The 16,164-nt window shown below is 36.5% G+C and overlaps 1 protein-coding gene across 2 annotated transcripts in view; it reads right to left on the bottom strand.

Moving 5' to 3' along the window:
* Window positions 1–14,654, bottom strand: part of LOC110065273 (uncharacterized) — a 59,480-nt gene extending 44,826 nt beyond the window's left edge. Inside the window, exons 1-2 of one of the 2 annotated variants that reach the window (XM_089292002.1) lie at window positions 14,592–14,654; window positions 4,382–4,598 (exon numbers count right to left, since the gene is read on the bottom strand). In XM_089292002.1, coding sequence (XP_089148128.1) covers window positions 4,382–4,522 — 141 coding nt within the window. In that variant the 5' untranslated portion in view covers window positions 4,523–4,598; window positions 14,592–14,654. Of the gene's footprint in view, window positions 1–4,381; window positions 4,599–11,986; window positions 12,143–14,591 lie in introns of those variants that run through there. The other variant, XM_089292003.1, reaches the window with a different exon arrangement.
* Window positions 14,655–16,164: the final 1,510 nt, after the last annotated feature.

The raw sequence follows: 16,164 nt of genomic DNA, 5'->3' as shown, positions 1-16,164 counted from the left end.
TTCTAAACCTCCGATAGTGCGGCGATTAAAATCAATATGCGAACGAACGGCCGTCACGCAATATGCAGGTCTCAAGCTGTGACCGACCTCTGTATGTGTTGCCTGTCGGAAATAAACTCTGGCTTAGACTTGTTTGTCGCTCTTTCCTTTACCATCCCTCCTAGTATATGTAGATTTTACCGGAATATATAAGATGAAGATATAAAAGGTTTGCTTTGCCTTTTAATCCTCGGTCGATTTGGCTACCCTGAATTAAAGAAACGATAACAAACAAGCATATTGGAAAGGGATACCCATATATCACCAGGGATTTAAGTATCCCACTTTCCCAGTGTTCAAAGGACGTAGTCTTGTCTACTTTATTTGCATTTTTTATAGAATTGTCTCCGAAGAAAAAAACTGCTTTAATGGCAAAATCTAATAGGAGGGATGGTTGAGGAAAGAGCGAGAAATAAACAAGTCTAAGACTTTCCCTGTATCCAAGGATTAGCCTTGTATATACTTTATTTATATTTATTTTGGTTTTGTCTCCGAAGCAAAAAACTTATTTCATGGCATAGAGAACTGTTCCCCGGCAAAATCTACGTACACTAGGAGGGATGGTAAAGGAAAGAGCGACAAACAAGTCTAAGCCAGAGTTTATTTCCGACAGGCAACACATACAGAGGTCGGTCACAGCTTGAGACCTGCATATTGCGTGACGGCCGTTCGTTCGCATATTGATTTTAATCGCCGCACTATCGGAGGTTTAGAAAGCGCCTTTCTCGTTTTAAATAACGTGCATTTCAAGGGTTATCGATAGGCACCAAGCGCATGTTCATACAAGGATCTTTGGCGCGTGAATTCGGTTTTATATGTCGTTATAACTGCGGACTCGGATCAGACAGTCTGTTATGAATTGCGACTATTTTCAGAGACGTATTGTGTTTATATCAAGCTAAAGAACGCTTTAATTTATTGAGACAAAGCTTCGTAAGAAGATAAATGGGTTTTGAGCAGAATCGTGGATGATTTCACTTGCATCAGTTTTACGCTTTCAGTGTTTTGGGTACCCAAAACACTAGGGATTTGTGACAGCGTTCGGGGTAGTTCAGGGGGTGGGACGGGGAATTTTGTTGAATGACTATTTTGAATGTCCGGGAACTTTATTGTTGAATAAAAATAATTGTGGTTGAAGTTGAACAAATATTGTTGTTGAATGAAATTATTTTTGGTTGAAGTTGAACAAATATTTTTGTTGAATGAAAATAATCTGGGTTGAAGTTGAACAAATATTGTTGTTGAATGAAATTATTTTCGGTTGAAGTTGAACAAATATTTTTGTTGAATGAAATTATTTTTGGTTGAAGTTGAACAAATGTTTTTGTTGAATGATATTATTTTTGGTTGAAGTTGAACAAATATTTTTGTTGAATGAAAATAATTTGGGTTGAAGTTGAAAGAAAATGCGTATCGTTGAATATAAATATAAAATGTTGAATATAAATATATGTTGTTGAACATAAATATAAGTTGTTGAATATGAAGGTCCAAGTTGTTGAATTTTGCAACATTTGGCTAACCATACCCGCCTCAAGAGGGGAACTGTATTTCACATAAGTTCTCGTTACTAATCGATAACCCTCACTTACGAGAAAAGTACTAGCTAACTACTCGGCAATGCCAACCAAGTTAAAAAGGCTGCTATGTCGGTTTCATTGCGAATGCTTCCATTCTGCAAGAAAAATTCTTAGTGCTATACGGGTTTGGTACATGAACGTGAAACTGACAGATACAGACGACTTTTTGCTGCCTTCAAGCAGAAAGCTGCAACTTGGTCGTTCGTAAATGCTTCTTCAGTGGCTACTAACAGGCTGGCTGACAGATGAATGATTCCAAAAGCAATTTGAGTCAGTTTCATCCCGCAGTTTTTAGATTATTCGCTTTCGATTTCCATGAGATGACAGTTGATAAGGCTGGAGACCGAAAGGCGAATTATCTGTCATCTGTCACCTGTCAGCTGTCATTTCTCCTAGTAGAGTTCTGAGTAAATTTCCTTCAAACAATGATTTTAGTCATTTCTTAACTTATGAGTGGTATTTGAAACGCGCGCTCATCTGTTCATCCAGCAATTTTGAGGTTTGCAAGTCGCTTCACGCTTAATGACATTCTATTCTTTTTGGAGGACTTAAGTATTCCAATATAATTTCTAAATATTCCTTCGAAGCTTTGTAGAAACGAGAAAACGACGCCATTTCGTAGACAACCCTTAGCCAATGTAACCTGGAGGCTGATGCTGTAGTGACGCAAGTATATGTATAACGTTCTTAACCGAAAAAAAATGAACAGTATGGCTAGAGTAGGATCAATCCTTTCACTTTAAATTTAACAAAAATTGTATTAGGTTGCGTGGCGAAGTCAAAATATGTTTAATGAGAGACATTGTTTGTTGAAATACAACTCTTTAGAATTTTTTTAGCTGTTGTCTTTCCTTCCGTTATTCTTAACCAGTTCCTCTCGGGCGAGTTCTCGTGATGATTCGCTCTTAGTTTCAACCATGTACATGAAATGAAAATACCAGTGCATAACTTTTTGAGGGAATATACGTTTTGCTCACTACCCAACCGCATAAGCTGTAAGGTAACTATAGAAACTCTTTAGCTGCGGAAATAGTTAAATATATTAAATCAAGGATGAATGTAAAATGAATCACAACAAAACATACTGTTTTGTATGAAATCCTTCTACATTTGGCTTACATGTTTTGTCAAATGAATGAAGTCTATCATGTTTCAAACTAACAAATAAAAATCATAGCCCTTCGCTATATAATGTAGTCTGGTTGCGTTTAAAACGTACAACGATTCAGGGGATAGAAAATTCCGCTGTAATTTTATTTATGTATGCTGTTTGTCCCAAGGAAATTTCCATCATCAAAATAACTCAAACGAAATTAAAATTGTTCCGAATTTGCGAAAATTGCAATTATTTTTTTTAACAAATAGCAGGTGTTACAGTAAGCGAGAAACCAACCCGTACGTTTACTTTTGTGGCAAACTCATTAAGTGACATCCTAAAACTTAATTTCATTTTGACCCATTTATTGTAGATTATCATGTGAAAATTACCCAGTTGGTCGTTCGTGAACTCTTGTATTTAAGCAATCGGTGTCTAAAATTTAGTTATTAATCCATTTGTTTATTCAAGCTGCAGAAGCTAACCACCTTGTTCAAACGAAATGTACCGTATTTGTAATAGAGCGGTGTAACTTAAGGCGATTCTTGCCAAAAATGCAAATATTCGTTAAGCCCAATAAATGATTTCAATAAAACTACCCAAAATTAAAGAACTTAGATAGATTTTTTTTAAATGAATGTAGGAGAGTTAAAAACGATTTCATTTCAAAATTTGTCATGAAAGTATTCAAGTAAATGAAAACTGACTTTGCCATTAATGCTTAATTCAGCAAATTTTACAAGAAGGTCGTATTTTCTTTGACTTTTCAGATCGTACACGCAAAAAAAATGTACGTAAACTGCTTCTATTGAGTGATAATCATTTCTTGATATCCGCTTCTTAATTTATAAGAATGAAGCGCTGCAATTACACCACGTTAAACACAATGCTTAATCCGGCTTTCAATAAACGTAAGTAATTATCGTTAATTTGGCACCTAAAGAAAATTAAAACAAGGACTTTTTTTCCGGCAGAAATAAACGAGACCTGTCGTAGCTTGGACTCATGTTTCAGCGGAAAGAAGAAAAAGATATTGCAAATTCGTGGTCACTCTGAATTTCATCAGCCAATACTAATCTTTAAAAGTACAATACCAATATTAATCATAAACGTTTCAGCCAAGTTCTAGAATGATTGAGTTTTAAATGAAATGGCAACATCAAATCCATTTTCATTTCAACTCAGAAGATTTAATTCACAAACGTTTAGTTCGTCAAGAGAGGAAAATATGTTCCCGGGTGTTATTCTGCCTGTATACGTCATATGTTGCGGATACCGCATATTTGCACGGCTTATTTGATCATCTAGCCGGGTGAAAACTTGCTGAGGAAATAAGACTTGGTTTGGTAGCTTAAACATGATTGTTGTATATCCATACGATCTAGTTTTTGTTGTATGAGTTTGAAAAGACTTGAGATCATACGGTAGTCTGTAATCTGTAGCATTCATTTATCAGAGTTATCAATAATATGGGACCTTTCGAAAGTCGCCTATGAATTAAAAACAATTAAGAAATTTTGAGAAGCTTTAGAAAATTCTCCATCTGAAACTTGAATATTCAAGAAATGTTTGTTGCTTGATTAGAATTTGAAGACTGATTTAGACTTATAAGTTAGTAAGAGTACGTTACGACTTCTTGAGAAAGTATATTGAGAGGTAAGTTTACCTGAGTGAGGCAGTTTGCGTAACATCGAGCCTTTGTGACAACTGAATCGCTTGGAACTCCTTTGACGTTATTGAAGAGAGTGAAAATCCATAGAATCAGCAAAAATGGGCTGCAGATTCGCCTGTACTGCTGCCAAACCATCGCCAGCGACCCAATGTCCGGTGCAGTCTACACTGGACACAATCCAATATATTGCAGTTTAACTGCAGTTGGGTCTCTGTAAAAGAAACGTCAAGTTTGAATATTGTGGCAAACATGTTGACCTACAATGCTAATTGACACTTCCGCTAAACGGGTTCTGTTTGGCTGACGAGCTGACACGAGGTAATGTCATTAAATCAAGAATTTGTGGACTACCTTTTTACATGATTTTCTTAGTTTTTTAAACACAAACTCACTGAATTCAGCAGATAATTTCTTAAGTCTAACTATTACATTCTAATCAATCGAAAGTGGCCCTGTCAGTAGAGCATTTTTTTTAAATTCGTTTATTTCTTGTTGTTCCGTCGTCAGTAGGTAGTTTCAGCGGGGGAGCTTTAAAATCCTTTGTTTTAATGTCTGCATGGTATTGAAAAATATATTAGGAACAAACATGGAATATGACTTAACACCTTTACGACCATAAACACATATTTACAAGAAAACGATTTAATTAAATTTAAAGGATGTTCTTTTTCAAAAACCTTTCTCCTATGGAAAACTCGCCTTTACCACTTCAACGCTTTATCTTCGAAATCAGTTTTCAAAGATTTAGTCTTAAAATGCTGTTTTATGATATGTGGAAGTTTTTAACCATTTTTGTCAACAATTAAAAAATGCATGTTAGCTACTCTCCAAAGGAGTTACTAAATTTGTAGATTTTATTCCCTTTTTATCCAGTTTTAAGGGCCCAGCAAAGAATTGTAGCCAAGATAACGATTGTAATTCAGCTTATCCCCCTTTTCCTTTATTGATTTAACATGATCAGTTTAAATTACCATGACAGAACGAACCCCACGAACTGCCGGAGAAATTGACTTTTATTGACAAAAAAGACAAAAGAAATTTAATTGTTTCCATTGCTTATATTGGACTCTTGTCAAAAAATATATTACTTTACAGAATATATTTTCTCTACTAATTAAAGTTAAAAAATCAAGCCAACGAAAAATATTGCTGCTGAGTAAAATGTGGTTTCGTAATTGACATCTGCTTTTATTTTGACCCACAATAAGTTTGTGATTGTTCAGGTGCAACTATTTTTAAAACTAAGTGTTCCGTGATTCCAATTGTATATAGTAGAATTGCCATATTGTTGCCGCATGTGGATTTCGGTTGAGATGAATGATAGTCATGATTGATTGCGAACAACTGAAAAACATCTAATTTGTTACGCTTGGTTATTTGCCCATTTGCAGCATTAGCAATACGTAATTGCAATGAAAACAATAATAATTCTGTGTAGCGTTTAGTCTTTACGTGGGCATGTCCTTTTACGACAAACATTTGGGCAATCAATCAACCATTGTTATATCACATCCGGTGATTTTCAAGGGCAAAATCAGTTTCCGAAACAACCGCATTTCTATTACTAACACTTGAGTACGACATTTGCTCACATAGTTACAAGTATGCTGGCAAGCAACGACGCTTAGCATAACAGTATCCACGTATGTACTATAGACCGGGTTGTTTTCTAGCACGGAAGAATAATTGAAAACTGCAAGAAGTATTCAAAATTGACTTATACTTCTAAAGTAAGCCTCGCGAGAAAAAACAAAATAATGATAATAAATGATAAAAATGATAATAATAGTAATAATAATAATTATTATAATAATATTAATATTAATGAAAACAATAATAATTCTGTGTATTAATATTGATATTGATATTATTTTTGGTGTCTTACACATAACACATGAATAGAATAAACCAAGATGAATCCGAGCTAGGCTAAAATATTGTTAATTGTTACAGCCACCCAAGTTTGGAAAGCCTAAATTAAAATATCTAGAAAGATTAACACATGTTTCTACCGTAACAAATGACGTACCTTAATTCTTTGATTCTGCTCAAGTTCTTTTAAGTAAAAATCGACACTAAATGGAATTTAAATTAGATAAATGTACATCATTTCATTATTGTGCGGGTACATACGTGCTCGTGAAATACGGTCCACATCATTTTGAGGATTCGCGTAGCTTTGAGCAAGGAACTGAAAAACTATTTCTTTCCTCTATTACAGAAAAAGATCTTGGCAGAAAATTAATTTAATTGAAATTTTTGGTAGCGTATTCAAAGATGTCGTTTCAGTTCCCCTTCCACAAAAAAGATGCCAAATGTAAAGTGGCGTACCACCAAAAAGTCATTTGAAGTCTTTGCCAAGATGCTGGTTTGTTGAGAATGTCAAACGTTATTTCGATATCGCATTCACATGAACGACATGCAACGAGAGTTACGTGCGGCTGAAATGTACGATGGAGTACCACGCTTTGTGGTGAACTCTCAAAATTGACAGCCTGAAGTAATACTTGAAGATGCGTCTTATTTTATCACAAAAGCTGATGTAAATCTGTCAAAAAATATACATAAAGCTAATTTGACCCTTAAAAGTCAGCCACTTTTTTTTAGAGCCAAATTACGATGGTAGATAAGAGTAGGGTTTGTCTTCTTGGCTGACAGAATATGATTAATCAGAAATTTGTCAAAAGCATTTCACAAAGTTCACCTTCCAGGGATTGCTTGCTAAGCAGTTGTGATTGACGGATATCCGGCTACCAAACACGCCTCAGAAAAAAGCTTTTGTACAGACTGAAATCTATTTCCGCACAATATAGATAATATTAACATAACCGACAAAGTGGCCCATGAATCCAAACGTAATCACTGTGGTAGTAACCACAAATTCCATCTATATTATTATTTTACACGTTAAAATTACCGCAAAAAAAGTGAACCGGCACGGAAATAAATTTTCGCTATTTTTTCTCGGTCAACACAGGGTAGAGACCGACGACTTTCTGAAGCGTATGGCGACCAGTGTTCCTGTTTCAAATAAATATGTGGAATAAAACGCATTTTCTGTTCAATAACTGATTCGCCTTGCAACATACTAAGCCCAAGGAGTCCGATAAGTCCTATTTTAATCTCGCCTGTACTCGTGAGGTGCCCGAGGTGTCGATATAGTCCCAACTGGTCAGATATTTCATTAGAATAAAATCGCAGCGCGCTTCATTACCAAGAAATTATCAGGCACTGTCTGCTTTTTATCTGGACCGTTACAGATAACTTAGTAAACTAAGTGCACTTTACTGAAATATACTTAGTGGCCAATGTACAATTTTTCATGAAGCATGGTAGTTAAAAACTTATCGTTGCCACTATACAACCAAAGCGGTTATCCATAATATAGATAAACAAAGGTTGAAAATGTGAATGCGTTAGTTCATCAATCAACCACCATCTCCTTTGAATCACAAACGCCCGGCCAAACAAAATCCATTACATTACCAGGAACCATATACCTTGTGCCGGCGCTATACTTTTTTTCATGAGGAGTGTTTCTGTGAAATTATTATTACGAATCAGTATTACCGGAAAATAAAATTCAAAGACATTTCCCGACACCAGGTGATCTCAGTAAATGAATTGGTCCCATCTCAAGGAAAACATTTCTTACAGCTCTATTGATAAGAAGGGTGAGAAAAATCAAACAAATTTAAGGTGTCTTACCTTTCCAGAGAGGTTTTATTCTGCACGGTGTATTAGAACGGAAATGAGGCTGTTTTCGTATGCGTGCAATATTAGATTATCCAATTTCGTCTTTGAATCTCATTGTCGGAGAGATGATAAGAAAACTAATAACCAACCTAATTAATAATTTAATGGCATGTAGCGGTTGAAATGGACGGTTAATTTATGAAAATTAGACGGAACAATTCCATGCGTTTTTATAGAAACATAACAATCCTTTATCTTGATTTGAACTTAGGATTTGAATTCAAATGCTGAATGCTGCCGAACGTAATATCGCAAAGTGGTTTCTGTTTCAGATTGACAGGTTAATGACTTTGAAGAGGGAAAATAAATCTTTTGTCCCCCAAGCTCGGTGTCAACAAATTTAAATTAACGTGGAATAACGCTTAACAGTGAAGAGGAATAAATAAGTTATATACGCAGAAGGCACGCATTTTATCTGCATTTACAAGCAACATTTATTTCACGTTACTATTATGTATCCCGTTGATTTTCTTACACCACTGAAGAAAAGGAACAGTTAATTCAAGTCTTTTTATATAGCTACTGGTTAAACCTAGCGTGTCGAAACAAATTCACAACTCAATTGAATCTGAAAAATTTTGTAAATTACAGATCTAAAAGAGGCATAATCAATTATAAATACCGACGATAAAAAGGTATTCAATTTATCAGTACTTACTAGCCCGAAAAGCCCTGTTGACGTTATCTTGAACTAAAAATAAGACTGATTATTTCAAATTCACCTGACTTACTTTATTTAGATATGGTCTGAATTGAAAGGAACTGGAAGCAGGTGTGGAAAAGTTCGTCGTTGCACTTCAATCAAATAACTGAAAAGTTTCTTAGTAAGAAAAAATCATCTGGAAGCTTTCACACCAGTTACGGTTTAAGCCAAATACCGGAATTTGTCTCCAAAGTTGTGATCACCCCAGATACGGTTGTTAAGTAATAGACTATAAACTTTTGTGTATACTTAACCCAATTTACCCCGGGGGGATGGGGCTCAAAATGCCCCCGCTGATTTCAAACTTTTCCTGAGGCTATGAGCAATTGTGATCAAAATTTGTTGCTTTTCGTAATATTTACAAGGAACACATTAGTCTATGATTTAATCAACTGACCGTCTTCTCAAGGCAACGATAGAGGGTATATTTCCGAAATCTAGTGTTTTTCAAAATTTTAGGCCCGGTCCACACGTATCTGGATATTTCTGAAAACGGTTTTCTTTCTTCGATCTCAAAAACTACGCGTCCACAAGTAGCGCAGTTGAATCGTTTTCGACCGTCCACAAGAAAGCAATGCTAGTAATATATGAGCCCGCATGCAGCAATTGGCACCAATTTTGTAAGGTGTAAACTCCACTGTTTACTCTCGTTCAAAACTCTTACAATATGTCGAAAAAGAAAAACCCAATACGTCGGCTAAAATACCCAGGAATTCCTCGACCAAAAGCAAGGCTGACTCATTCGCTTGGACAGATGACGAAGTAGAACTTCAATCGAAAGTTGCATTTTGAGTATTAAGTTGAAAACACCGCTGTGAAATGTCCACTGGAAATCGGCTTACGCTTGAAAGAAGCCCAAGTAGGAACGACATAAGATGTCTGTCCGCCATCTTGATTTTTCTCTGGGAAGAACGCAAACCGGGAAAGACTGGACACAATCTATGACAACATCGCATTCGAAAACCTCCATTTTCGTTCGAGCACACCCAAAGAATGAGCCGGCGTTTTAAAAGAAAACCTCCCTTTTGAGGACTGTTTTCGAAACACTTTCTTTTTCTGGTGCCCGAAAGCACTGCTTAAGCGTGGACAGAAGGCTAAAACGGAGACAAAAATCTCTGTTTTTAAAATACCCGGATACATGAGGAAGGAGCTTAAAATTCTTTCTTTGCTGTATCGTTCTTGTATCTTCAAGTTTTTTTCGAATCAAATTTTAAGATTTTAAATAGTGCCAAAAAGTATTTGAAATTTGAGATCCGAAGAGACACGCAGTTTTGTGATGTGACGTCAAGTAGCTGTGATAGGACGTCATGATTAGACTGTGATTCTCCCTATTGAAAGTGAGCGAATCTGGTTGTTTTATATGTCATATGAAGTGCTTTCAAATGACTTCACCGCAGTCATATAAAAAAGGTTCCCCAAGAAATGAAACGGCGGCCATGTTGGTGTTCCAAACCAATCCCGTGCGAGTTGAACTCTTCTAATGCTAAATCTCTTGTTCCAATCAAAAAACTATGATCTAGATTATAGTCTCTTGTTCCAGTATATTTGCATGGCTGCTGGCCACGAAAGTCAAAACAGTCTATAGCTAGGTTTGAATATTTTCGAGACACGGTAGATACAAAAGACTTTCATGTTCTTTGTGCCGAAAAGATGCACTTTACTAACGTGTCCACTTAATTTCTATGTCAGTTATCTGATCCCGAACATTTGCCACAATAAAGAGAATGCTGTTCTCTTAAATACTAAGTTTTTAAGTTTTAGAATTTTGGCATTTTTCACAGGAACGCGACGTCACAAATTTGGTACCAGGCGATATAATATTGAAGAATTCTCAGCAAGGACTTCAAAATGAAAAAACTTGTTTCAAATATGTCTATCCACTCAAAAAATATAACGTTTGAAATTTGAATTTCGTTTCGCTTTTAGTTTAAGATTAATTGACCCTCGACGTGCGATTTTAGGCAGGTAAGGGTCGCAAATGAAAAACTGCCTAGACTAACTGAAAAGGTAAACCCATTCTTTTTACAAGAATAAACATTTATTCCAGTAAACGCACACGAGGCCATCCTGACTCACAAAAGATAAAAAAAATACATATTAAAACTCAACACGGATTGGCTAACAGAATGAGGTGAACACCAAATACGTTAACGCAAGCGCACAGAAATCTGCACAGCGTTAACTGCATCTGCATTACCTTGGTTTACATTTCTCCAAAAGTTCCGTGCACAACCGGAAATGAAGCCTGTCCTCTCCTATAACGTCTGATATCTAAATCTCTATTGTTGAGCTTGATTTTCATGTCTTTTCCTGACAGTTTGTTCGAGACATAAGACATTCACTTACTACTGTGCATGTAGAGTTTCTTTGTATTGCATGTCGTCATGTTGACAAAGTTTTGACATTGCATTCTAAAGTAAACCTTTAGCAACATAAAGGGTAAAACCCCCTTAAATTTTATCCCACTCGTTTTTGAAATTCCAAGATTCTTGCCAAATGAAAGCGTCGAATCGTGTATTTGAGTGAATAACTAGCTCTAGATGAATACTAAAGGTTTTTATCTAAACAGTAAAATATAATGGCTAATTGGAACAATCTGTTTTATGACATAAGCCTGTGTCCATAGTGGTTGCTCAGTTTAATTACGAAAGCAATTATTTTGTTTCCAGTGTTATCTCAAACAACAACAGACAATCGCCAATGACTGACCATTACTAATCAGAGATAATTTGCTTTTTAAATTCTAAATTCTTTAGTCACTTAGCTCGCTCCGTTCACAGGCTCCCAAAATTTACTCTTGAAATATACAAGAAGTGAACATGTGTCGCGAATATGAACGTCATCAAACATGGAAATGTTCTTCCGTGTACTATGTAAATAAGGACTCCCTGTTTCGAAGGGAGAAAATACAAGGCAACCCAAGAAAACGCAGCCCACACATCATAAGTGCAGATCTACTACACTCGCATAACAAATGGCCAGAAATTCTTAATAATAAATAACACTGTTCTTCCATAAAATGAAGACAATGCTTGGTAAATCGATATACTTTTGAAGGCCGTTAATAACATAGACAGACTTGGTGGTTGTTTAAACTGAAATTCACATGATTCCATCGAGATAACAGGCACTTATCTTACCTGAAAAGATTGAAAGAGATTAACAAATCCGCTCAGCATTTGAACGCCAAGTCAAATGATTTTTTGTGCAGTTGTCGCATGAAGGCTGTTTTTTTTATCCGTAAAAAAGGAAATAAGTCAACCGTCGTATCTTGAAACTTTCGCTGACAACTCTGAGCCTGCTGGTGACTGACATGGTTCTCTTAAAAAAGCACGTTTGATTTACTCTTGAGACAACAAGTTTCCTAAATAAGCATCATTTGAATAATAATGTCACGTAATCAATCTTTTCTTAAATATCTGAAATTTGGTCGTGCTTAAATCTTTGTATTTTCATTTTTATTTCAATTTGCTGTGTATTGCTCCAATTCTATACGAGGAAATTTATCAAGCTATAAAATCGAATTAAACTATTTTAATTTAGTATTGCAAACAAACCTCAACAATTAATTCCCAAATGTAAAGTTTGAGAGAGGAAAATAAAGAGAGCCTCGTGAAGGATAGCGTTTTCACGCGGCCTTTCCTTATGTTATATCGTACATCCGTCGGGAGGAAAATATATATTACGTCTTTGAGAGTTGTAATTACACAACTAAGTTAGTTCAGAAGGTCAATCAGCAAAAATCAACTAATGAGATCGCTCTTCTTGCCTATGTCAGGTACGTCTGAAATTTCAATTGACCAATCAGGATTGAGCAGCTTGATAGCTGTACTGTCCTGGCGTCAAATGCATGTAAACAGGAAAGGTATTGAAGTCGGTCCACTTTTCTCACTGGAAACGACATTTAATACTCACGAAATAATTTCAACACCCATATCAGGTTGTAAAAAGTGAAAAAATATAAAACATTTTGTGGCTTTTAATTTGGCGCCAAACGGGTAGGCCACTTGCGTTTGGCAACTTGCTCTATGATCGCTGTCGCCAGGTAGGACAATAGTTGCGTCATTTGGAAAACAAAACATGTTTTTCCTCATCAAATTAAACTCAGAATTAAGTAGAAGACGATAAGAAAACTTTAGCATTTAATTTCTTTTTTCAGCTGCGAAAACAAAAAAGACCATTATCGACGGTGTCGTTTCGGCCGCTTGGCTTTGACTACCGCTAGCGCTTGTACTGCGGACGCAGCCACCTCTCAGCAGTGCAGTGTGTAATAAGTATTTGGTCGGGATTCGCTTTCTTCTTCTTTAACAATTAATTTATGAAAACGTAAAACGCTATGTTGGCTCTCAATCAGAACTGCGTGCTTGAAGTTCGCGGTGTCTCAATTTTCAGCGCGTGTTTAAAGTTCGCGGTGTCCTTACAATCTGTCATAATTTAATTTTTTTTTTTTTCCTAATCATTTTCAGTTGCGTAACACAACTCCCAGCTTCCTTGGGACTCTAATGGAAGACTAGGAGCTCTTGGTCCATTCTTGTGCGCTTGTTCCGTACTTTCAAGACCTAGGGCGACATTTTCCTAGCACAGTCCTCGTGCTAACCCCTCGCGCTTGGTTAGTATGATCGATTTATGTAATATACATTTATCGACGATTACCTAAAAATTGTCTGATTTTATGGAAGTTTTTCAGACAAATGATCTTATCATACTTTGTCATTTCACGTTTTTATTGCAACACGCGAATCACACCTAGATTTGTTATCAGCAATTAGAAAAGGAAAAGGAAAAAAAAATGTTAGAAGATGCTAGAAGAGGAAGTTGCGGCATAAAACACAAAAGCGAGCAATTCAATGAAATTAAAAACGTTGAATTTATCAATCTTTCGATCCTTTCTGAATGATATTCACAGTATTTCCAAAGGTCTCCACACGAATTAGTACGTTTTCAAAGGTCTCCTTCTTCACCTAGCACAACGAGGTTTTGTACACACAAGCTAGCGGTTCCTTTAAACTAAATGTTCGGCACCTGCTTTTCCGATAACAGATTTTAGCGCGAACGGGCTAATTTTTATGCTCGGAACATGAGCCAGAACAAGGCGCTTGTCCAACGAGAATGGAACCTACCAGAGAAAGGAGGCGAGCAGCTGTTGACGCAACGTCTCGCTTAAAGGCGATGATTAATACCTAAGCACTGCATTTGTAGTGAAAATTGCGAAACAATATTTAGGGGAGCGTGATCGGAAATTGTATGACCATAATTTTGCGTAAGCGTAAGATTGACTGTTGTAATCAGAGAGCTTTGTAATCGGATAGGTTTTAAAAGAGGAAGAATAAGGCATTGAAGTGAACACGACGTTCGGAGTGAAGTGTAAAATGCGAAACGCGAGGGAAGAAATAAATCTTGATTTGTCGATACACTGAGTAAGTTGAGTGTACCCTAACACCTCGGCACACTTGCCTGTCCTCCACACTAACATTATTGAAAAGCCTAGGGTTAGGTTATAGGGTAAGCAGTCGACCACAGTTTTCGAAATGGTATGGTGCATTTTGTCCAGATGATAAGTCCTAAATTTATAAAGCATTGTTTTTAAAAACTGGAGGTTTCGTTTTCGCATACCTCTCTTTCGAATAGTCTGGACGATTGGCAACAACGCCAAAAAAGCTTACATTTTCTAATGAATATGCTTCTTTGAGGAATATAAGGCATTGCAAAACCCGCATTAGTTTTAATATATAAGCTGTTTCTCACCTTTGTTTTGTTAACTGCTCTTGCTTGTCATTCAGATTCCTCTTGGCTAAACTGAAACCTTAGGGCAAAAGAAATATAAATATAACTGATCCCGAAGAAATGAAATTATATTTCAATACTGTCAGATATAGGGCTTCAAGTATGTGATGGTGGCTGCGGTAGTTAATTGGAAATAAAATTGCAGATCTTTGTCAAAGCGTCTCAAGGAAGTTATATTAAAAGGAACTTATTTTTTATCTCAGTAAACAGAAATTTAAATGTCACAGATTGTGAAATCTTGACGTGCGACAACCGATAACTTTAATGTAGATCGGAAGCCAATGAAGAGTTTGATCTCGAAGTTTCTACAACTAAGATAATAGATGACGAGGCCAAAGAAATCGCCGTAGAAATTGAACGTGAATGATGCATTTGTTCAGTTTTAGTTGAATTGCTTACTAACTTTGAAACTTGGCGAGCTACTGTGCCTTGTTGTTTATATATCATACAGGCCAAACTTCATACGTTTTATCAGAAGGTTATAATTATAAATTTTTGGTTCTATCCTATCTGGTCTTCCGGTAAAACGTAAAAACCACCAACTTTCCGTGGGCCGGTATTGAAAAGGTGACGTATGTTGTAAGTGTGGGAAATATATGTAAACATAGATTATTACATATAAGTTAGCAGAAAGAAAGTACAACAAGCTTTTGCAATGCTCAGCCCGGTTTGAAGAAGCAAGACCTACGCACTGCTACCAAAATCAGAATTTTCAGCACTAATATTGTAAAGGCAGTTTTATCAGACGGCTCAGAGACATGGAGAGTCACGACAATGACAAAAAATTAAGAACAAACTTTCATCAAGAAGTGTCTGAGGAGGATTCTGAGGGTGTATTGAACTGAAGTGGATTTGTTGTTAGAACCGGTCAAGAGCCTGTCAACGCCACCATTAAGAGAAGGCGCTGGAAGTGGATTGGCCGTGTACTAAGTGCACGCGGTGGACTGGAACCCACAAGGCACACGAAAACGTGGCAGACCGAGCATTACATCGACCGAGGATCCCAATTTAACTTGGTGCGAGGCCAAAAGAGCAGCTCAAGACCGCCATAGATGGAACGCAACTGTGGACGCTCCATACCACCCCACCCCCCTTCCTCCATGGGGCAAAGAGGACTAGATGTTGGCCACGACATTCAAAACATTCTATAGCCAGCATTAAATACTGCTCGAGACACAGTGGACACAAAAAGGTGCACTTTACTAGCGTATCCATTTGAGTTTTTTATCAGTTTTCTGGTAATAGTAAGTATCAGTTTTCTAGTAATAGGCGATGTGTTTATTACAAGAATTTGCAACAAGGATCTCAAAATTAAACTTTAATTTAAACATGTCTATCCACTCAAGAAATAGGACATTTTGAAATTTGAATTTTGTTCTGCTTTTAGTTTAAATATTAATTGCCCCTTTTTGAGTCTGCTGTGCTGCCCAACGTGTAATTAATAAGCAGGTGAGGGACGGTAGCGAAAAATAGCGAAGGCCAAATATTAATTGTTAATATAGTGATAAGGTACATCTATTCTTTGTAATAGGAT

Source organism: Orbicella faveolata, unplaced genomic scaffold (assembly GCF_042242905.1).
Source record: "Orbicella faveolata isolate gen_17 unplaced genomic scaffold, um_ofav_v1 contig_24, whole genome shotgun sequence".
NCBI classification, from domain to species: Eukaryota; Metazoa; Cnidaria; class Anthozoa; order Scleractinia; family Merulinidae; genus Orbicella; species Orbicella faveolata.
The sequence above is the reverse complement of the archived record's forward strand: the minus strand, read 5'-3'. Positions and strand labels throughout refer to the sequence as shown.